Genomic DNA, 24151 nt, shown 5'->3' on the forward strand with positions numbered 1-24151 from the left:
AGCGCTATACCCAGTGTTTAGGTCTCTTATTTTATTGTTTTAATTAATTATTCTATTTATTTTATCGTGTATTTTACCTTGTATGTTCGGTTGTATCCTAGTTGAAATTTTCCGGTGGTCACGTTCCACTTGTACGTACTGATCGTAGTACGATGTACGTTGAACCGAACTTGTTTTATTATATTTTAATGGTCTATTTTAACCGTATTTTATTGTATTTTTATTCAAATGTATTTTAATTAATTATTTATTTGAGTTTAATTAGAGAAAAGCTAAATTTTAATCATTATCGATCGATGTTTACGTTTTGCGAATTTTGTTCGCTTGATGCGAAGTTTGTGCGTTACGTGTTAGTTCGATTCAGTGTTGCCAACACCTCCAAAAAGCTACGTGAAATTGTTAATTTCTAGATCCCTATAAATTCCAATTTGGAGGCGTGTTGCGCTTTTTGGGTAACACTGCTGGTAATTACCAATAGAAGTTGAGTAGGTAGTCGTATACGTTATTAGGTAGCTTAACGTTATTTATTAGTTATGTTACCTTTAACGTTATAAACTGTAAATAGCTTTGACTTCAGCTTTATTCTATAAGTTGAACTTGTAAATTTCTCTGTACTTTATTATTCGTTGTACGTTTATGTAATAAACATGGTTACGTTATATGTGTTATTTTAATTTCTCAAATCTAGTCAAATTTTAGAGTTTTATCGTTTTAAATGTTCGATCATTCGATATAATTGGTTATTACGGTCATCTGCCTATCAGCCGTTATTATCTACAAACAATGTTGAATATTTTGTTCGACACTTGCAAACCAGCAGATACTCTTCAGCGAAGTATTGACAATTTATCATGAGTGTTTGGAATAAATCACTGAAATGTTCCTGGTTCGAAAAAATTCTAAAGTTGTGAGCTCCCTTAGCCAAATGTTATCAAATCTTAATGAATAGGTACTGGTTACTATTTGTAATGAAACTAATAAAATAATGAAACGAAAATAACATGTAACCTTAATTGTGACACTTTCGATAACAAGAGGTAAGGTTTGTTTATTCTTTGTTCTTCTAGGTCTTTATCAATTTTGTTGATTACTCGATGAACTTGATCAATTGTTGAATGGCCTGGTCTGAAACCAAATTGATGATTTGGTATGATTTGCTTACATATCTTTGATGGCAAGTATAATTTTTCTTCAGCAAGAGTTAGTTTTAAATGATTTGTATTCCAAATTTAACTAGTTTTTGCATCATGTCATGTTTTGATGGTATTTCCTCAAAAATTATAGCTCTGTTCTATACCTAATTAGTAACTCGTACTATGCTTTAGGGTGACAATGAAAATAAAATTTCGAATTTTTGAATGCAGCACATCTGAAAAATGTGCTATGAGGTATCAAAAAATGATTCCCAAAGTTTTTTAACCCGTGTTGCAATGGCTCCAAAGTTTGGAACGTCATGTCCGAGCGCGACCTTACGAGTCTCATGGTGACGCGTGGTGGAGAAATTGTCGAGTACACGCTACATGTATGAAGTGCAATATGTAGAGTAACAATTTATGCTGTATTTTTTTTGTTGATAATTCGATGTTGTTTTTTTTCGTCACAAGCTAACTCAAAAACAGTTGTTAAATTATATTTTCTACAAAAAAACACATTTTTGAAAATTGTATTCCGTTTTGGGAAAAAATTTATAGGTATAGGTATATCAACGCAATTCTGTCCTCATTGCTGTATGTTTCTCTATACCAAAAGGTTACAATGATATAAAATTCATTTATTATACTTATTCAATATTTCTTCATTCACCATACATGTCCAATGGCCATCATTTACCTTATATCCTAGCTAGAAACTAACTCCATTGAATGAACATGACTTTATTAATGAAAACCAGATTTTCATAAGGTAGGTAATTAACAGCCATTGCCGTTATCAGACACGGACAGTGACTGAAAAAATATTGAATAAGTATAATAAGTGAATTTTATAACTTTGTAACCTTTTGAACTTTTTGCAAATAAAATATAAAAATTGGGGTTTTCTTACAAAATATAATTTAACAACCTGTTTTGGAGTTAGTTTGTGACAAAAAAAAAATACAGTGTATCATTACTCTATTGCACTTCGTACATGTAGCGTGTACTCGATAATTTCTCCACCACGCGTCACCGTGAGACTTGTAAGGTCACGCTCGGACGTGACGTTCTAAACTTTGAAGCTATTGCGACACAGGTTAAAATCAAGTTTGAGGGATGAAACTTTGGGGATCATTTTTTGATACCTCATAGCACATTTTTCAGGTGTACTGTAAAAAAAATTATGCAAAAATTTTTTCCCTGTGTACCTATTTCATTGTCACCCTACTATGTGTAGTCACCAAAATCAACCCATCAATTTTATTTGTAGTTGCAAATCAGTACCCCCAAACTTAAGAACGTCAACACCCGAGAGAAATTCTTCAGGGACATCTTCCCTAACATCCCCGCACTCAGACATGTAAAAAGAATGGGATACAAGTACCAATAGCAGGCCTGGCCGGGCCAATTTTTGTCGGGGCATCTAGTTTTGAAGAGTTCATTCGTCACAGCTATTTTTGGACCGTTAAGAGTAGGCCAGACATTGGGGTAAGACTACTTCAAAAAGTGTCCATTTCTGGTAAAATTGTCAAAAGGGGACAATTTTTTCCAAAATTGTCAAACGGTCCTGTTCTTGCCATAAGATTGCTCAAAAAACTGTTTTTGCTAAAATTGTCCGAAAATTCTGGTTTTCATCAAAATTATCAGAGAGCATCAATTTTTAGCGAGTTGAAGAAAAGTTGTAATGTTTTTTCATCAAAATTCTCAGATAGTAGGTATAATAGTTTTTTGATTAAATAGTCAAAAAGTCATCAAACATTTTAAGTCTACTTATGACTAGAATAATTTTGTGGTTGAATAAGAGTTTGAATAGGTACCATAACTACAGTTTAAATAAAGAAGTTCAGGGATTTTTATTGTTTCAAGGATTTCAAAGATTCACTCATTAGTGTTGGTCCTCGCGTTGATATGGTCCCAAATATGGGAAGTTGGGTGGGAAAGGGTGCGACAGTGTATCTCATTTGAAGTAAGCACTATCTACCTAGAAAGTTTCGATTAGATCTATCCATCGTTGAAAACAAAAATTTAATGAAAATTTTCGTGGCTCTTGAAATGTTCACGTGATCTAAAGCATATTCAAATAACTATGTACTACATGCCTAGGTACATATCTAGTTAAAATGATAATTTATTAGACATTAATTAACGCATTCCTTTGATCTTGATAAATACGTTAAAAACACGATAACTGTTCATTGAAATGAGTAGGTACTTGTATTCATGATGGTAAAATAGGTACTTAGGTACCTACCGACCTACGTGATTGGTTCATTGATTTAATCTTGTACAACCGGTACCGACATTGGTTTTACCCAGTTACTCCGGTTACCTACCTAATAATAATTCGTATGCTCGATATTCGTATACCTACCTATAGCTTTATTTCAATTCTAAAATGATATCCAAAAAAGTATTTGTGTATTTTTTTATTCTTCTATATTGGTCTGACACAGGTTGGTAGATCTAGATACATATATTTATTTAATTAATGTGTAGATGCCATGCGAACAGCCATTTATTAGCATATCAATTTTCTTAATACTTTTCCAGATGTTACAGTCACTCCACAGCCAACTCTGAATGAAGCAAACCAAATAATTCCTGAAACATCTTCGCTAACACATCTCCAGGCACGAATATGCAAAAAGGTTCTACCGCAAACCATGGAAATTACAGGCGAAGACAGAGCGATTTTTGTCGGTGCATCTGCTTTTAAAGAATTCATTCGAAGAAACAATTTTTATACCGATAATTCCGGATTGATTCGTGAAATTATACACTCCAAGGCCAAGGTTATTCTCATTACCGCGGCCCAACGTTGTGGTAAGACTATGAATTTGAAGATGATTCAGACGTTCTTAGAGATACCGGTAGCCGAGAATGGCAGCATTTTTGAGTTAAACTCAACATTTGCGTACAATTATTTCGCAAATGGGGTAGTCGTCCCATCAGGCAGAGATCATATGAACGTCAGTGTCGATCCCCCACCGATGATTTCCAACTTTCCGGTTGATATTTCGGAGCACTTAGGAAAATATCCCGTTATTCATATCGATTTTGCAAATGTTGACCCGAATGTAAACAGCGTTAGATCCAAAATCGCGGAAATTTTCAACGTACATGAATATTCACTGCTTCCATACAAGAAGATTTATAAGGAACAATCGGGGACTATCTTGGGTTGCAATGCTCTGACCATTATAGAGAAATTTGACAACATTACAAAGGGACAAGTCAACGAATATGAATTAATTCGTAGCATTTGTTTTTTGTCCAAACTATTATTCGAATTTCATAATAGAACAAAAGTCGTGATACTGATCGACGAATACGATCACTTTATAAACCAACTTATCTCAACACAATTTGACCACAAAAAACTTCTGACATTTTATGGTAATTTCCTGATCGCTTCTGTTAAATCAAACACATTTTACTCAACACGAGCCGTACTTACTGGGACCACTCGAGTAGCCGAATTGACTGGATTATTGAACTCGGAGTGTAGTTCTGTATTTTCCAACATCATGGAGCTAAATGATTTTGATAATTTTTATGGAATCACCAAACTGGAAAAGGAGGAGATGCTTAAATTGGCCAAAGATCCGAAATATTCACCAAAACATGAAAAGTTTACCAAACAGCAAACTCGGAATGAAGCAAACCCAACAATACCTGAAGGGATACAACGAAGGCAAAGTCATCACCAGGCACAGATATGCAAAAAGGTTCCACCACCAAAAGGAGCTGCAGACAGGGCTGGATCAATTTTTATCGGATCATCTACTTTTGATGATTTCATTAGAGAAAGCCATTTTTATGCCGATAAGTCTGGATTGATTCTTGAAATTATACAATCTCATGCAAAGGTACTTGTCATTACCGCGGCCAGACGTTGGGGTAAGACTATGAATTTGAAAATGATTCAGATGTTTCTAGAAATACCAATGGCCACGGATGGCAGCATTCAGGATTTGAACACAACTTTCGCCTATAATTATTTCACAAATGGTGTAATCGTCCCTTTAAGAAGTGACCTCATTAGCGTCAGTGTTGATCCACCACCGATGATTTCCAATTTTCCGGTTGATATTTCAGAACACTTGGGAAAATATCCCGTAATTCATATCGATTTTGTAGCTGTTGGCTCACGTACGAGTATAAGCGATGTTAAATACGAAATCGCGGAAATTTTCGAAAAACATGCATATTCAGTGTCTCCATACAGGAAGATTTATAATGATCACCCGGGGACTCCCTTGGGTTTAAATGCTCTAAATATTACACAACGATTCCAAAAAATTCTAGAGAGACAAATCGATGACGAAGAAATCATTGATAGCATTAGTTTTCTATCTGAACTGTTGTTCAAATTTCATAAAAAAAAAGTCGTGATACTGATCGACGAATACGATAATTTTATAAATCGTCTTGTTTTGCCACAATTTGATAAACAAATTGTGGACCTAGAGAATCTTCTGAAATTTTACCGCAGTTTCCTAATCGCGTCCGTAAAAACAAACATTTACTTAGAACGAGCCGTACTAACCGGGATCATTAGAATAGCCGAATTGGCCGGACTGTCGAATTGGGAGGCAGGTTCCATAGAACATATTAATACCATTGAGCCGAGCAATTTCAGTAATTTCTATGGAATCACCAAACAGGAAATGGAGGCGATGCTCGAATTAGCCGAAGATCCGGAATATTCACCAAGATATGAAATTTTTATGGACGAAGATCACATCGTTGATCAAGTAATGAACTATTATGATGGGTACTCTTCTTATGGTGAAAATGCGGTTTCAATATTCAATGTGTTATCTTTGGTTGAGTTTATAAATGAAGCTATACTGGATGACTATTGGTTTCGCACATCCTCGATTTATCACTACTGGAAATTATTCCGATTCGCAAAATTCAATCACGCTATGTCGAAGCTTTATGATGGACTTACGATTCCAATGCCAGTGAACGCCATCAAAGATATAAATACAGAGGCATTAAATCGTATTTACGATTTCATTCGTAATACTACCATCACAGATGAATTTACTGAACAAGACCTCCACACAACACTCTCTCTCCTATCTTTCATGGGATACGTGACCGCGCAGAAAAATTCTCTACAAATTACTGATACGTCCGCGACGTTCCAGATGCGCCTACCCAATTTTGAAATAAAAATGAAGTTATTCCATAAATGGCTTAAAATCATTGTTGAACCGAAAATTGACAATCTAGTTGCCATAATTGAAAATAGGATGCATCTTGATGGAGCTTACTCGTATCTAGAATTTAAATCTAGATTGGAAATTAATATGACTGGTATTCTCGTAAGATCAGCGAAAAGCACCAATGTATCAACTTACTTTCCTTATTTGAAAACAACACTGAATATTTTGTTCAACACTTGCAGAACAGATATTCTCCAGGAGAATACTTACAATATCATGACTGTTTGGAACAACTCATTGAAAACTTCCACATTCGATAGGATTCTAGAATTGTGGGCTCCTATTGCCAAAGTTTATCAATGTTGTTATAATATTTCTTCCTGAAGAGCCGAAACCAATGAACTAAGTTTACCGTAACAGGTTGCGCAAGGGCTATAAACCAAAAAAACTTACGATTTTTCTGAAAATTTTTTTCTCTTTGATGATCCATATCGCTTTTTCAGGGCATCTCTTAAGCTAAAAATTTTTGGATGACATAACTCAAAATGAAAGTCTCCACTGAATTCTGTCAAAATCCTTGGACTGTGTTTCGTAATCTACCTTTATTCATATAGGTATTAGGATGAAATTCCATCAATTTGGTACCATACAAAAAGGTCAGCATCATTTCGCGACATAGGTACCATAAGTAATATAGAAATTCAAGGAACAATTGAGGTGTTGATGAAACAATGAATGGGAAATAGAAGGTACCTTCCTACTTGTATCTATGTACCTATAACAATTATTTCTACTTAGCATCATTTCGCGACATAGGTACCATAAGTAATATAGAAATTCAAGGAACAATTGAGGTGTTGATGAAACAATGAATGGGAAATAGAAGGTACCTTCCTACTTGTATCTATGTACCTATAACAATTATTTCTACTTTTTTTTAAGCAAAAGAAAATAAACAAACTTTGTAAAACAAAATATAGCTATAATAAAAAAATGAAAAAAAAAATACGAGTGAAAAAAAGGAAAGCCTCTTACGATTTAAATAAGCTTGTTCAGTTTTAATACCGTATGTTTATTTTTTTGTAAGTGTTGTCAAATACGAGGCATTTAATACCTGGAGCTGTTTAATAGCAGTGAAATTTTTTTGTCAGTGTCGTGTTTTTTTGAAATGAATTTCCATAATATAATTGGTTTAGGATTCGTTAATAAAGTTTTCCATCCAGAGAAAAAAAAAGTATGCCTAACTATATATTGCTTTTAAAATAACAGAAAGTGGATTGTTTATTCGTAAATGGTAGATAGGCAAGTATACTTGCAAATGCTTTTATTCACAAAGGGACAACTTTTGTACCTTTTTTTTCGTATACGTTGACAAAAAAATAGATGTCTTGGAATAACAATTTTGTTTGCTATGTTAATTGAACGATAACAGAAAAAAAATTTAGCGTTATGCCATTCAAAGATTAAGTACCTACACATAATTTTGGTTAGAAATTCAATATTCTCTCATATTACTGCCTTTGCAAAAATAAATTGTTTGTGGTAATAACTTGAGAAAGTGCTAAATATCTTGTGGTTGTGGTACCTTAGTTACATATTTTTGTGTTGTTTTGTGTGTATAACCACGTCGTTATGAATGTTATTATCGAGTAATTAAATAAGTGAAGAAAATGTAATACTTACATAGGTATACCTACATACATGAATAAAACATGGTATTATACGAGTACTCAGGTGACTATGTATAATATCAGAGAGAGCGAAATTATGATCAGGATAAGTATCGGAGCTATCCCAAGCTACTGTATAGTACATAGGTACCTACTCATACATATCAAGCATGGTATTTTTCTTAATGAAAATTTACATCAGTAAACAAAGCAAGAAAGTGTTCGTTTGAAATGATGCATAGAAGGATACCATTCCAAGTGTGCTATAGGTAGGTAGAGATACGTTGCTCGATATAAAGAGAAGGAAAAAAGTGGTTACATGGTACATACGAACAGTAGCACCATCAGGGGATAAAACGAGTGAAATAGCTTCGTGATTAAATTTCGTCTATATGAGGAAGATCCAACGTCATATATATAAGAACGAGGTTTACGTAAATAACCTATTTTCCGTAACGGCGTTAATATACCTTTTAATTATACATTCTTATGGTAGGAGTGCAAGAAAACGTTCTATATTTGCCAGTATTACTACTTATGCAATTATTTACTCAACTCTTACGAATTTGACGCTCGTTTTACGTTATCTTCGACGTAAATATCAGGACTTAATGATACATGAAACGCTCACATACATAGTTCGCTTTTTCGTGTTACATTTCGCCTCTTGCACAGTATACCTAGTACCTCTATACTTACCTATCTACGTCTTCGTATCTGTATTATGGTTATATCGATCTTTTTAAATTTGCCATTGGCGGAAGTTGAACCAACAGATAGAGTAGGTAGGTACCATCTTATACTTAAGGTAAGAATATACATACTACCACACTGAAGGTCCTTTCGTAGACTTTTGGGAATTTCACGTCAATTTTGAAGGAAAACTAAATTGGTTTCATTGCAAAGGTTTAAATGAAATAGATCCCTTTGGTTGGAACTACTGCGAATAGATTGAATTCTTCAACAATTTGGACTGTGATAAGACGGGTTGGTGAAAAATTGGACAATAATCTTTGTCAAAATGCAATAAGGCATCTCCTCTTTTTTCTAACATGAAAATAAATGCATAATGTATGTAGGTAATAATCTTCTCGTTAATAGATAGGTACAAATTCGAGACTGAAGGCCTTATATCATTCGAATCGTACCTATGTTTATAATAAGTACCTACCTATGTATTTATGGCAGAAATTTCTATCATTATATTGCAAATATTTCACAAGAAATTAAAAATATTTTATTTTTCTACTTGCAATTACTTGGTGCATTTTTAAATTAAAATTTGAATTTAAAAAAAAAAAGACAGGAACCTCTTGAGATTTCTATTTTTTATTTGAACAAGAACCGATTTTCAGAAAGAGCAGATTGTGAACTCCCATAATCAAAGACAATTTTTGAAAATTCAAAGTTGACACTTTTCAATGATTTAAGTACACTTTTTATCAGGAAAAAATGTAGGTATGTTTTCAGTAGGCAAACATGATGAAAATTACTAATAATTATTATCATCATCATCTTTAAAATTTTGTTGAAAATTCATCACTTTTTGATGTTTTTAGGAGTCAATTTCAGTACTTTTTTGGTTGTTTAGTCACATTTACCTATTTTAATATGTTTTGAACACTTTTTTGTACAATTTTTATCCATCATCTTTTGCCAAATTTTCACACATAAAACTAATATCGTTGATCATTCTGGAAACTCCAGTGCAATTTTTAATTTTTTCAGAATTTTAAAATTTTTCCAATAAGCATGAAAATTTATTTGGGCAGCTAAAAATTATGTTGTGGTCTATATTCTCCACCCTCAAACTACATATTTAATGATTACATACCAAATTTCAGACTTTTTTGTGCACATTTTTGCATTTTTTTTTCCAAAATAACCACTGGAGAAAATTTTGGGTTTGAACCGGCACAAAAATATTTTGATTATGCATGCCTAAATTGATAGAAAGAGCTGCAATACGATAAATCCGAGTTTATGGGCGCTAAACTTCATTTTCACCCTAGGTATACTATATTCAGAAGGTTTTTTCGAAAACTGGAAAAATCGAAAATCCGCTGGAGGTTCCAGAACGGTTGGGGAAATCGTTACCGCAATCGACTCGTTAAGTCAAAAATATACTACAAACCAAATTTCAGCCTTTTTTGTTTACACCTTCCCGAAAGTCGATTTTTTCATTTTTTTGAAAATATCTAATCACATTAGAAGACTTTGGATTTGGACTAGTACAGAAATATTTTGGTAATTTGGCTCAATTTTTTTATGGAAATTTTAATTTTCAAAAATTGAAAAATGAATTTCAGCACTTGAAGTTTTGGCTGACGGTATATTCTAGGATTCTCTTTCGATTCCCCTGTGTCTGGTTCAAAAATATGCACCTGGATAAGCACCTACGTATGTCCAATCTCCAGAGCTGCCATAGTAAAATATTTTAAAATTCTGGCGAGGTTGAAAATCACGCTGGAGGCTCCAGAATAACTTAAAATTGTGGAATTCGCCACAGGGGGTTGGCTTTATTCAAGACAAAGCCATTCGTGAAAGTTTCAAAAATGTTCCCATGAACAGAATAATATGTTCAATTTCTTGAATTTGTTTCTGGTACTTGAATAACCCATCTATTCCGGTCAAATGTTTTTAAAATCGAAAAAAGAATTTCTCCAATAAAAAAACATGTTTTATGCCTCTCGAAAAACAAATTTTTGAAAGCTTTTGCTCTCATTTTGCTTGAGCCTGCTCTCTTTTCCTTTTCAAAAAACGAGCCAAAAATTGAAAAATCAATTTGGGCAGCTGAAATTTTGGTCATTAGCCTTTTAAACCATGCTCTTTCCAAAAATCGCAGTCCCTTTTCAAACCAGAGGCGGGTACCTATCTCGAGAGGTCCCCTTATTGGGTAGGCTTCTTTGACGAAAATGCGAAAATTCAAATTTCTCTGAACTTGCAGTATTAGTTTTGACCTCATGAAGGCTCAGTGAAGGATTTAACGAATCCTAAACCAATTATATTATGGAAATTCATTTCAAAAAAAACACGACACTGACAAAAAAATTTCACTGCTATTGAACAGCTCCAGGTATTAAATGCCTCGTATTTGACAACATTTACAAAAAAATAAACATACGGTATTAAAACTGAACAAGCTTATTTAAATCGTAAGAGGCTTTCCTTCCTTTTTTGTAAAAATTTTGTTTATTTTCTTTTGCTTTAAAAAAGTAGAAATAATTGTTTGGTAGGTTGGTAGGTAGGTAGGTAGGTAGGTACTAGTACCTTCTATGTTTCATTTATTTTTTCATTAATATATGTACCTCAAATTGTTCCTTGAATTTATTTATATGTATTACTTATGGTACGTCGCGAAATGATGCTGACCTTTTTCTACAAAAAAATTGATGGAATCTGATTTTAATTTCAATATGAATAAAGATAGATCACAAAAAACAGTCCAAGGATTTTGACCGAATTGAGTGGAGACTTTCATTTTGAGTCATAAGTCATCAAAAAACTTTTAGCTCAAGAGGTGTCCTGAAAGAGCGACAACGTAGTTTTTTTGGTCTATGCCCTTATCCAACCTGTTATATGGTAATCTTGGTACATTGGGTTCGGCTCTTCAGGAGGAAATGTTACATTTGTAACAATATGGATAAACTTTAGCAATAGTCTTCCACAGTTCTAGAGTCCTTTCGAATGTGGGAAGTTTCAATGTGTTGTTCCAAACAGTCATGATATCGTGAGTACTCTTCTGGAGAACATCTGCTCTGCAATTGTTGAACGAAATTTTCAGCCTTGTTTTTATATAAGGAAAGAAAGTTGATACGTTTCTGTTTGTCGCCGATGTTTTGAGAATATCAGTCATATCACGTTTCAAACGGTCTATTTCACGCATTTGTCCATACGAGTAAGTAGCTTCATGAACATGTGTACTTCTTTCATACTTTTCCTGTTTTGGTGAATATTTCGGATCTTTGGCCAATTTAACCATCTCCTCTTTTTCCGGTTCGGTGATTCCACAAAAATTATTAAAATCATTTAGCTCAACGATGTTGGCAAATACGGAACCACACTCCCAATTCAATATTCCAGTAAATTCGGCTACTCTAGTGGTCCCAGACAGTAGGGCTAGTGTTGAGTAAAATATGTTTGATTTAACGGAAGCGATCAGGAAATTTCCATAAAATGTTAGAAGTTTTTTGTGATCAAGTTGTGTTGAAACAAGTTGATTTATAAAGTGATCGTATTCGTCGATCAGTATCACGACTTTTGTTCTATTATGAAATTCGAACAGAAAACAAATGCTACGAATTAATTCACATTCGTTGATTTGTCCCTTTGTAATGTTGTCAAATTTCTCTATAATGGTCAGAGCATTGCAACCCAAGGTAGTCCCCGGTTGTTCATTGTAAATCTTCTCGTATGGGAGCAGTGAGTATTTATGTACGTTGAAAATTTCCGCGATTTTGGATTTAATACTGTTTATACTCGGGTCAATATTTGCAAAATCGATATAAATAACGGGATATTTTCCCAAGTGCTCCGAAATATCAACCGGAAAGTTGGAAATCATCGGTTGGGGATCGATACTGACGTTCGTATGATCTCTGCTTGATGGGACGACTACCCCATTTGCGAAATAATTGTACGCAAATGTTGAGTTCAACTCAAAAATGCTGCCATTCTCGGCTACCGGTATCTCTAGAAACGTCTGAATCATCTTCAAATTCATAGTCTTACCACAACGTTGGGCCGCGGTAATGATAATAACCTTGGCCTTGGAGTGTATAATTTCACGAATCAATCCAGAATTATCGGTATAAAAATTGTTTCTTCGAATGAATTCTTTAAAAGTAGATGCACCGACAAAAATTGCTCTGTCTTCGCTTGTAACTTCCATGCTTTGCGGTAGAACCTTTTTGCATACTCGTGCCTGGAGATGTATTAGCGGAGATGTTTCAGGAATTATTTGGTTTGCTTCATTCAGAGTTGGCTGCAGTGGAGTGACTGTAACACCTGGAAAAGTATCGATTTGCAAACAGATAGGAAAAGAAAATTTATGGACTAATAAATGTAGATGGCTGTTCGCATAGTATCTACACATAAATAAGTATGTACATATAGAACAAATCTGAATTAAATATATAAATACACGTACCTAGTACCTTGTGGTGCCCGGGTCTTTTATGGTAATTGTGGTGCCCGCGTACATAGAGGATCATATATATGAATACACGTACCTAGTACCTTGTGGTGCCCGGGTCTTTTATGGTAATTGTGGTGCCCGCGTACATAGAGGATCATATATATATGTATGATAAAGGTGTTTTGGAGCAGTTTATTTTTTTAAAGGTTTTTAGTCATAGTGGTGCCCGTTATATAAACTTGGTACTTGTGGTGCCTGCCTCAAATTTTTTTTTTCACCTTAGAGTGCATTTCATCAAATTCTACATCGTTTTATATAAAAAGACCTTGTGGTGCCCGATTTGGGCGCCACAAGCCCAAAACCGGGCACCACAATGACTACGTATACTTAAAACGGGCACCACAATGACTAAGTTTAAATCTATATGTATGATAAAGGTGTTTTAGAGCAGTTTATTTTTTTTAAAGTTTTTAGTCATAGTGGTGCCCGTTATATAAACTTGGTACTTGTGGTGCCTGCCTCAAAATTTTTTTTTTCACCTTAGAGTGCATTTCATCAAATTCTACATCGTTTTATATAAAAAGACCTTGTGGTGCCCGATTTGGGCGCCACAAGCCCAAAACCGGGCACCACAATGACTACGTATACTTAAAACGGGCACCACAATGACTAAGTTTAAATCTATAGGTATATATCAATTTGTAGATCTACCAACCTGTGTCAGACCAATATAGAAGAATGAAAAAATACACGAATACTGTTTTGGATATCATTTAGAATTGAAATAAGCTACCTTTAGGTATTAGGTATACGAATATCGAGCGTACGAATTATTATTAGGTAGGTAACCGGAGTAACTGGCTAAAACCAATGTCGGTACCGGTTGTACAAGATTAAATCAATAAACGAATCACGTTGGTCGGTAGGTACCTAACTACCTATCTACTTCACCATCATGAATACAAGTGGTCATTTCAATGAACAGTTATCGTGTTTTTAACGTAGGTATTTATCAAGATCAAAGGAATGCGTTAATTAATGCCTAATAAATTATCATTTTAACTAAATACCTAGGTATGTACATACTTGAATATGCTTCAGATCACGTGGACATTTCAAAGGCCACGAAACTTTTCATTAAATTTTTAACGGTGATAGATCTAATCGAAACTTTCTAGAGTAGATAGAGCTGACTTCAAATCAGATATACTGTCGCACCCTTTTCCCACCCAACTTCCCATATTTGGGACCATATTAACCCAAGAACAAAAACTAATGAGTGAATCTTTGGAATCCTTGAAAAAATAAAAATCCCTAAACTTCTTTATTCAAACTGTAGTTAGGTATCTATTCAAACTCTTCTTCAACCGCAAAATTATTCTAGTCATAAACTTGAAATGTTTGCAGTTTATGATTACATGATTTTTTGACTATTTAATCAAAAAACTACTACCTACCCGAGAATTTTGATGAAAAAACATTACAATTTTTCTTCAACTCGCCAAAAATTGATGCTCTCTGATAATTTTGATGAAAACCAGAATTTTCGGCCAATTTTAGCAAAAACAGTTTCTTGAGCAATCTTAATGGCATGAACAGGGCCGTTTGACAATTTCACCAGAAATGGACACTTTTTGAAAATTTTGACAAAAATGTGCACTTCATGACTAGTTTACCAAAAATTAACGCTTTTTGACATTTTCCCCCTAAAAATTGACACTTTTTGACTTGTGAAAATTTGGCAAAAAAAAAAGCACAGAAACTTTATAAGTAAGTAAGTATAGGCGAAGGTTGAGTTAAAATCTAAAATTTTGGCATCTTCGGCTATCGGTGTTTCTAGAAACATAGTCTTACCCCAAGGTCTGGCCCAGACTTGACGGCCCAAAAATAGCTATGACAAATGAACTCTTCAAAACTAGATGCTCCGACAAAAATTGACCCGGCTTGGACTGCTGTTGGTATTTGTATCCCATTCTTTTTACATGTCTGAGTTTTTATTTGGTGTTGATGTTCTTAAGTTTGAGGAGTACTAAATCGCAACTACGCATAAAATTAATGGGTTGATTTTGGTGACTACGCATAGTAAGTAGCCTACACCTAATTAGGTATAGAACAGAACTATGACTTGGAGCTTTTACCCGAAGAATTCGTTCGAAATAACGACTCGTTCTACGCAATTATCACGCGTGAGATTACAAAGGCGAAAAAAACTGCTTAGTCATTAAAATACATAACTACCCCTGATGCGATCTGCACCAAATCCCAATTTTAATTTGATACCGAGCCTCTATTGTGACGGGCGTGTGGATGAAAAGCGAAAAAAAAATGGAAAAATAAAGAGAAAGGACCTTCGTTGACTGGCGAATATTCTCACATGGTGCTCGTTTGTCCATTTTTGTCACGGATACCAACGCATAAAAGGTCTATTCGTATTTCTATTTGAACAGAGTGTACCTTATACTACTCCTCGCGTGATGGTCAGTGAAAAGCGACGACTACATTCTCAACGGAATAGCGTCTATTTTTTACTCTTCGCAAAAATTGTAAAAATAAGTATAGTCTACGCGTAGCTCAACGAACAGAGGCGCGATGAAAAGGCGAAAAATGTTCATTTCTAGTATTTCAACGTGGCCGGAGACTAGAGATACGTAGATATATACGACAGTTCCTATATCATCGCTAACCTTCGTATAGGCAAAAATCTACTCTCATCGGGAATATCGTATAACGCCTCTGTGATCCGGTCGCCTTCGGCTACTACACGTTTATAGTTGAGGATTACTTTTATGAAATAAGATTTCTAGCACGACACGAAAATCTCGAAAAGGCAAGATGAACGTTTGATATACACACAAATTTAACCGCGCAACTTTATCCTTTTCAAACACAGTAGTTACTCGGTACTTCTCTTCGGTTTATTTCGAGTCGAGATTTTTAATTCGACGTATAACGTCTTCGTCATTAACCCTCCTACAGCAGTCTATCCTGCTCTTTGATTATTCTATTCGAAATGATGACTAAGCACGCGATGATTAGTTTAATAACCGAAATCCGCCACATACGCCTCGAATATTAATATTTATGGTCTGCCAGCTATGTCAATATACAAGCTTCGATGCTCGTTTCGCGTTTCACCCTATGCTAGATATAAATCGGTCCAGGGGTAATGTTTTACTTCGAGATATTCCTTTCACCTCAACTTCGTCGCTTCTCTTCCCCTGATTGTATAAACTTGTATTTCATTATATCGCGTCGTCGCAACGACAACATGGGTCGCTGTGTGCATTGAATTTTCACCACCTCAATATTTCTATCCATATATCGCGACTCGATGTTTTCAAATTGTTTCGATACAGTATCGATTTTACGTCATAATCTACAATATGCTACATTAAGCGTGTAAATTATTCGAAATTTCTAACATCAGGTAGGTACCTACGTGTGTTTCTTCTCTCTCTTATAAAGGTCATAGACCGAGAATATGTGATATTGATGGATGTAGGTACTGTAGGGCACAGTTCACTTGAGATTTTCACTGGTCTAGACGAAAGCTATGAGCCTGGAGAAGTAAAAATTTCGACTGATTTATAATTTTGAAGCGATTTTATCCACTCTTACAAATCAACCCTTCTTGAAGCCAGAAAGAAGACTGATCTTTTATCGTCGAAATCATTTGAAAACTGGTGTAGAACACTTCCATCATTTCGTGTAGGAGCACTTGTACATAATCAATCGAGTGGATGAAAAATATTTGTCGGTAAATCGTAGGTATTAGGTAGGTACCTATTTTAATTCCAGCACTTATACTTACCTCTGGCATAACAAACGAGTTCAAACCGCGTATATTTAATCGGCCAGGTAATTTAGATAATGTAGTAGTAAAAATGTTCAAATATTTGGCGAGTAGGTATATGTTCAACATTGGCATACGTATTATAAAATGTTTACAGCTCGTTAGTCTTGTATATTCACCCTTCGAAATTTCACAAATTCTGATGATAGCTGTTGATACTCGTACAATGAAACACGCGCTTTTACTCCCGCGAAAGATTTTTTTCATCATCGTAAAGCAATAAGGTATAATTTTCATGCCTTTACCACGTATATCCAGGGAGAATACGTACGCCACGATACAAATATACTTATTCGTAAAGCTAGGTGCTTTTTTTCATTATTTATTATGGTGCCTGGAGGCCTTAAGGGCGAAGTGTCAAGAGTACGTTGCAGTTATATGTGCATTTCATATGGATTCATTTTGTTAAAAATGCTCGTATAAACGAATCATTATTTACGTAGGGTTGTCACGATAACGTATCATGTGATGGAAACCTTGTTGCAAGTGCAAAGAGGAAACAACCTGACCATGACTGATTCGGCTGATGCTCGACGAATCCATTATTTTCGTACGTCTTTTTTCCGCTTAGCAGTTTCTCCTTATTTCTCTAATCGAAATCACAAACGATTCGATATTCTTCTCGGAATTTTTCATTCCATTATAATGTAAAATAATTCGCGAAACAATGAAGTAGGAAAAACGAACGCCAACGAATGCTACTGTCTCTGTTGGAATTAAAACAGAAAAAAAAAGTTCTTCATAAACAGCCCAAAAAATAAACTTTTCGAAGCTGTACGTTGACTTTTAATTATTTTTTATGTTATTTTGAGGGGAGGTATGTAAGCCTGAAAGAAAAACTCCAAACGTTGAATAAAAAACACGAAAGGAGCCACCCTTAGCAGATGTACAGTCAGTATACCAGAGATTATTTTCGTCTTGTTTTCACAAATGAGAATTTTTCAGTCTCCATAATTTCATAATTTCTATGGTCGGTCGTCGGATCTATACGTACTCATTAAAAGTTTTTTAATTAGTTCAAAACGAAATGAAAAGTTTATGCTTGATATTTTATTTGGCGGATTTTGGCGCGTGCGAGGGATCGCTATGCACTTTATAATTATTCTTAATACTTTGAGTGGAAATCGTGTGGGTCATTTATTTTCTTTCCATTCTGGATCGATTGTATCAGATTAAGATATGAGTTGCCTCCAACATATTTTTGGATTTTCACACCCGAAAAAACAACACATAAGCAGACAAATTTAAACCTGCAGCAGAGAAAGGATTTTGAAAATTTATTTCCAAGTCACCCACTAATTGAAAACAGTGTCTGATTCAACCCCGGGTCCTCACTTGGGCCTGAAGGCACCCACTGATTGAAAATTGTGTCTGAATCAAGGCCAGGTCCTTACTTGGGTCTGAAGACACTCACTGATTGAAAACAGTGTCTGATTCATCCCCAAGTTCTTACTTGGGTCTGAAAACACCCACCGATTGAAAACAGTGTCTGATTCAGGGATGAAAACACCCACTGATTGAAAACAGTGTCTGATTCATCCCGAAGTTCTACTTGGGTCTGAAAACACCCACCGATTGAAAACGGTGTCTGATTCGGGGATGAAAACACACACTGATTGAAAACAGTGTCTGAATCAACCCCAGGTCCTTACTTGAGTCTGAAAACACCCACTGATTGAAAACAGTCTGAGTCATCCCCAGGTCCTTACTTGGGTCTGAAAACACACCTATTGAAAACAGTGTCTGATTCATCCCCAGGTCCTTACTTGGGTTTTAAAATACCCACTGATTGAAAACTGTGTCTGATTCATCTCCAGGTGTTTAATTGGGTCTGAAAACACCCACCGATTGAAAACAGTGTCTGATTCAGGGATGAAAACACCCACTGATTGAAAACAGTGTCTGATTCATCCCCAAGTCCTTACTTGGGTCTGAAAACCAAAACACCCACTGTGTAAAGGTAAATTTATTCTCTAACTTGCCGCTCAGGGCTGGACAAGTTAGAGATTGGGGTTTTTAGCCCCCCTTCCCAGCTATTGCTTAGTCAGGTTACCTTTAACTATAATACTCAATGATGACTCTTTATTCAATGTACAAAGTTTTATTGAATTCAAGCAATTATCTAAACAGAGTATTATTTCATGTCCTGAACAATGCAGGACGTTGACCAATGTACAAAGATATAATCTATCATTAGCACTTCTGCACATGCGACCAAGAGACCATATAGAAAATATAATGAGGCAGTGTTGCCAATGCCATATTGAAAAATCCCGCCAGATTGATCCTAAAAAACCGCTAAAAACCGCTAAATTCCATATAGCAAAATCGCTAGACTTCCCGCTAGATTTTCATCATTTTTTTAAAACCTTAAGTCATGTAAAAAATACAAAACTGATGAAGATTCAATTTGTTAAAATTTTAAAACTGTACAAAAATAACTAAAAACTAAAAAACAGTGAAATCATTCAAAAATTACCAAAGAATTGATGAAATTGAGTGGATGGGTTTTACAAAAGTTCAATTTCATTGATTTTTTTTTCAAAAATTCAATATTTTTTAGCTGAAATGCTGAATTTGTGAGTTAAAATGGTAAAAGTGGCCATGAAGTCAAAAACGCTAGACTTCCCGCTAGCCGCTAGATTGACATTTTTTGGCGGTTTTCTATGTTCAAAATCGCTAGGAATAGCTTGAAAACCGCTAAATTGGCAACACTGTAATGAGGCATGCGGACATCTGATCTAGTCGTCCTACGCTCTGGCCGAACTAGTCCGTCCAGAGCGCGCTGCTACGCAGTGCAGCCTCGGCCAAAGGGCATAAAGTTCCCTACTATGGCGAGTACTTTTGGTCCTCGAATACCCTCTACAACTGATTGAAAACAGTGTCTGATTCATCCCCAGGTCCTTACTTGGGTTTGAAAATACCCACTGATTGAAAACAGTGTCTGATTCATCCCCAAGTTCTTACTTAGGTCTGAAAACGCACCTATTGAAAACAGTGTCTGATTCATCCCCAGGTCTTTACTTGGGTTTGAAAATACTCACTGATTGAAAACAGTGTCTGATTCATCCCCAAGTCCTTACTTGGGGCTGAAAACACCCACTGATTAAAAACTGTGTCTGATTCATCCCCAAGTCCTTACTTGGGTTTGAAAATACCCACTGATTGAAAACAGTGTCTGATTCATCCCCAAGTTCTTACTTAGGTCTGAAAACGCACCTATTGAAAACAGTGTCTGATTCATCCCCAGGTCCTTACTTAGGTCTGAATGCACCCACTGATTGAAAATAGTGTCTGATTCATCCCCAGGTCCTTACTTGAGTCTGGAAACATCCACTGATTGAAAGCAGTTTCTGATAAGTAAAGACCTGAGGTTGAATCAGCACTGATTGAAAACGGTGCTCCGGAAAATCTTCCGTAATGTGTAATGATTTTATAAAAACAATGGTAAAATTACTGCTCGGTAGAGCGAGAGCGAAAATTTTTTGAAAAAATGGGTCCCGACAACGAAAAAAAGGCCATTTTTGCATGCTTTATTGCAAATTTTTACTCGTGAGTGAGAACAATGGCCCCCTCCGCCCCCTTGCCTGTACCACTGTCTCTTGCCCACCTAGTGAAAATTGCTTTAAAAATGGCCTGTTCTAAATTGATGAAAATAACGAAAAGAATGTTTGATTTGAGTTTGTGAATGCAGGATAATTTATTCTTAATTTTTTTGGAATTGGGAAATTCAAAAATAATCCAGCAAATTCTCCAGAATGACTTAAATCCACTTCAGGAGGTAGAAATTGGGGTACATTTTTTTCAGAATTTTACCTCCGATTTGAAAAAAACATCGTCTGTCCGAAAACATAAATCAATTCAAATGATTATATTTGTGATTTTCAAAATTTTTCAAAAACTAAAATTGGAAATTCAAAATAGGCATTTGGGTACGTATTTTTGAAACATTAGAAAATGTCAAATGATCAAAGTAGAAAAAATTGTGCATTGCTATTTTCATTCATTTTATCGCAATTTTGTACAAATGAGTAATCCGACGAATGAAAAATGTTTTGTACCAGACAAAAGAAAATCGAAGCAGCATCTACAAAATTTGCCAACAAGCAAGTTTTAGGAGGTTTGAAATTTTATTTTTCCATTTTTGGTGAATATTAAAAAATTTCAATTTGGTTCATTTTCCACGAAAAAATCAAAAGTTGATCAAATTGAGCTGGAACGCTGAAATTTGGTTTGTAAGTAGGTATAGGTAGGTATATGCTATTTTCGATCTCTCAATTTGATTTATGGTGGTCTCGAACCGCTTTAAAGCCTATAGAGATGACTGAATTTTCCAGTTTGGGAAAAATTGTTGGTCTACGTAAAGGTTCGAAATAAAATTCAGTGCATCTGAACTTGCATATACCATCTTCGTGTCACTTCGTAGACTAGGTATCTTATTTTGTGATCAAAAACCTCCCAAGCTTTACTCTGAAATTTTTGCGTTTAAGAAAAAAATGTTTCTAGTCAATATCAATGCTTTATGCTGACGTTCACGTTTCTGAAGCTCGTTATGGATCAATCATTAGATCTAAACCCTTGCTAAATTTTTGTTCAAAAAAAAAAAAAAACTTCATACGATGGAAAAACCATTCCTGCAAATGAATCCTTTTTTCACCCAAAAACTACACAGAGAAATATCCTCACAAGAAAGTAGATAGCAAACGAGACTGAGAGAAAAGAAGCGTCGATGAAATTAAAACCATGAGAAATGAACGTTCGACTACGCCATAGTACACCTAGTAGATAGATATACTTTCCTCGATCGGTGCTGCAAATTCGTATCTGTGCGTGTAGACTTTTAGGTGGATGTGGATGTGATGGTTTCTAATATACTTTTAAGCCTTTCAACTGACACCGGCATATCGTGTTGTTTTGCAACGTCGAAAACGCCAGTTCGTACGCCTTTTGCATATAAATGACCAAGTCACGGGAGCGTGCTTTGTCTCAGACTCGTTGAAATCGTAATTTTTCGCCCTTTTTAGAAATAAATAACGAACGAATTATTTGTTCGTAGTGTACACATCGGATTTATCCATTAAATAAATTAACAACGCAGAAAGCGCGCGCGTGTTTTCGTCGACGGTGAAACTGCGAAATGTGTTTAATCGTTCGAAAAAGGTTCGAATTCGCGTCGTCAAATTTACATATAAAGAGAAAGTCAAGTTCGATAGGTTTTGATTACATTGTTTGATGAGCATCGAGGCAAGGTTCGGATTTTTAACGCGAGCTATGCTGGATACCGATATGCTGTAGATGAAATCAATTTAATTTCGATTCGATATTGTTAACAATTTATTTTGATGCATTGTGATATCTGAAGATTCACTCTTTTTACGTAGAAAGTGGCTATTTTCCCCCATGTTGAAAAATTTGCCGAAAATTGAAAAATTAACTTTGGTTGTTTGAAATTTGGTTCTGAAATGTGAATTAGTTACATGATCTTACAATAAGCCAAATCTCAGCTCGATCGAAGTCGAAGAACTGTGAACTTTTACTCGTCGTGTTTCTGCGCCAGGAGGAAGGATTGATCATTTTTTAAAATAAATCTTATTTTGTTTATATTCGAGTTTTTAAAACAAAAGTGAGGGATCCGTTTCGAATAAGTCTCCAAATATTTCCTTGATTCACTCATTCGCTAAAATACCCCATTTATTTTAAAATAAATACTCTCAAAATTGTTTTAAAATATTTCCTCAGTATACGAATAAATCAACCAGGAAACAAAACTGAGGAAAAAGTAACAAATCACAAATCTGTATTTAAATCTGCAAAACCAAACAATCAAACTTCTCAGCGTTATTCTTTCATAAGCAGTTAAGTATAAGCGAAAGCAGAAAAATCTGATTAGCTGGAAAAGTTGATATTTTGTCTCATTTTATACCAATATACCGACTTAATTATTTCAGTCCATTATACATTGAAAAGGTTTTAGCCGAAGAATTATTAATGCGTTTTAATTTTCTTTTAAGGAGAAATCTCCTTTATATTTATATTTTTTGCGCGGTATCGTTCGATAATTTTCTTCTGGCTTTATCGAAGTTATTGAAAAACTTTTTTTCCCCAACTCTTCCTTTATGCTATTTCAGCTCGCCACCGCTCGCGTCTTAAATACCTAAATTACCGAGTTCCAATATCAGCTTTACCAAGTTTTGATTTTCCGGTAACAAATTCCTTAATTTAACGAGAAATTTTAATATTTCCTTTTTTAATTTCCCTTTTATGCTCGCTTATCAATGCGCAGACATATTGACGAAATAATAACCGTTCTTAGATGATATCGTTATAACAATTTGCAAACATTCTACCGCATTTAGATGCTGCTTGTGTTAAAGACTCCAGTCGTTGATTAGAAAATCCATATTATTTGAATGGTTTCGGTAAACTTTGGTGGCATGCTAAATGAATGAATACAATGTAACTTGTGATAATAAAAGTTGAATGAAATGAACAGTTACGAAATATTGATGTAAGGAAACGAGAGATTTATTTTAAAATGTCATCAACATATTACAGTTAATTTGATTTGTCTTTTCTAGATCTAATTTTGCAGAAATCCTAGATCAAAAATTTGTAACTGAAATCTAATAGCGTTTTTAAGCTTCACACTAAAACCTCAAACACCTAGCAGATACCTTCTTACCCAGATATGTTCAAGTTAGGTAGCTAAGTATCACAAAAGGCAAAATTAGTCTCCATTTCGGTACATTTGGTCGTACTTTTTTTTGTGCCAAATTTGAGATATTCAACTGCCCATTGTGTGGTTACCAGAAGCATTTAAAAAATGAAACATATTTTTCTGTGTTCGCCGAAGTAATACTTACTTATAGAGGTATAGGTACTTACTTGTTACAGCACACCCAAGTTGTTTATTATTCGCTATGCTCGGAGTTATTTGACGAATCTAGTTAAATACGCGAGTACTCACTTATTAAAACGTAACTTCTGAGGGAATTGCAGCAGGTGCCTTTAATACTTTCTTTATGCTATTCAAATTCCAACGTCGTTGCTGTTATAATAATTTCCTTCTCGCAAGAGTAACTTATAAAAGAGAACGCGCATATACGAAAAAGTAATCTTTCAACTTTCCTAGGTATAGACCTATAGACTTTATATTAAATTTACCATGCAACGTTTGCAAA

The 24151-nt window shown here is 34.9% G+C and overlaps 3 protein-coding genes across 8 annotated transcripts in view; 2 read left to right on the top strand and 1 right to left on the bottom strand.

Moving 5' to 3' along the window:
• The window catches only part of LOC135849053 (discoidin domain-containing receptor 2-like), a 285224-nt gene that overhangs the window by 30363 nt on the left and 230710 nt on the right, over positions 1-24151 (top strand). The window lies entirely within an intron of this gene.
• Positions 834-7710, top strand: LOC135846430 (uncharacterized). Of its 2 annotated transcripts, XM_065365521.1 has the most exons (3): positions 834-949; positions 1068-1174; positions 3684-7710. In XM_065365521.1, the coding sequence occupies exons 2-3, from the start codon at positions 1150-1152 to the stop codon at positions 6692-6694; spliced, it is 3036 nt and encodes a 1011-aa protein (XP_065221593.1). In that variant the 5' UTR covers positions 834-949; positions 1068-1149; the 3' UTR covers positions 6695-7710. The 2 variants fall into 2 exon arrangements, with proteins under 2 accessions (XP_065221593.1, XP_065221592.1); XM_065365520.1 differs by lacking the exons at positions 834-949; positions 1068-1174 and adding an exon at positions 3358-3586.
• LOC135847693 (uncharacterized) lies at positions 11021-14078 on the bottom strand. 5 transcript variants are annotated; one of them, XM_065367356.1, is made up of 3 exons: positions 13833-14078; positions 13212-13234; positions 11021-12987 (listed from the first exon to the last, which is right to left on the bottom strand). In XM_065367356.1, the coding sequence occupies exon 3, from the start codon at positions 12869-12871 to the stop codon at positions 11591-11593; it is 1281 nt and encodes a 426-aa protein (XP_065223428.1). In that variant the 5' UTR covers positions 12872-12987; positions 13212-13234; positions 13833-14078; the 3' UTR covers positions 11021-11590. The 5 variants fall into 5 exon arrangements, with proteins under 5 accessions (XP_065223428.1, XP_065223425.1, XP_065223424.1 ...); XM_065367353.1 differs by having other exon boundaries at positions 13130-13234; XM_065367352.1 differs by having other exon boundaries at positions 13130-13632.

This window comes from Planococcus citri, chromosome 5 (assembly GCF_950023065.1).
Source record: "Planococcus citri chromosome 5, ihPlaCitr1.1, whole genome shotgun sequence".
In the NCBI taxonomy this organism is placed as follows: Eukaryota; Metazoa; Arthropoda; class Insecta; order Hemiptera; family Pseudococcidae; genus Planococcus; species Planococcus citri.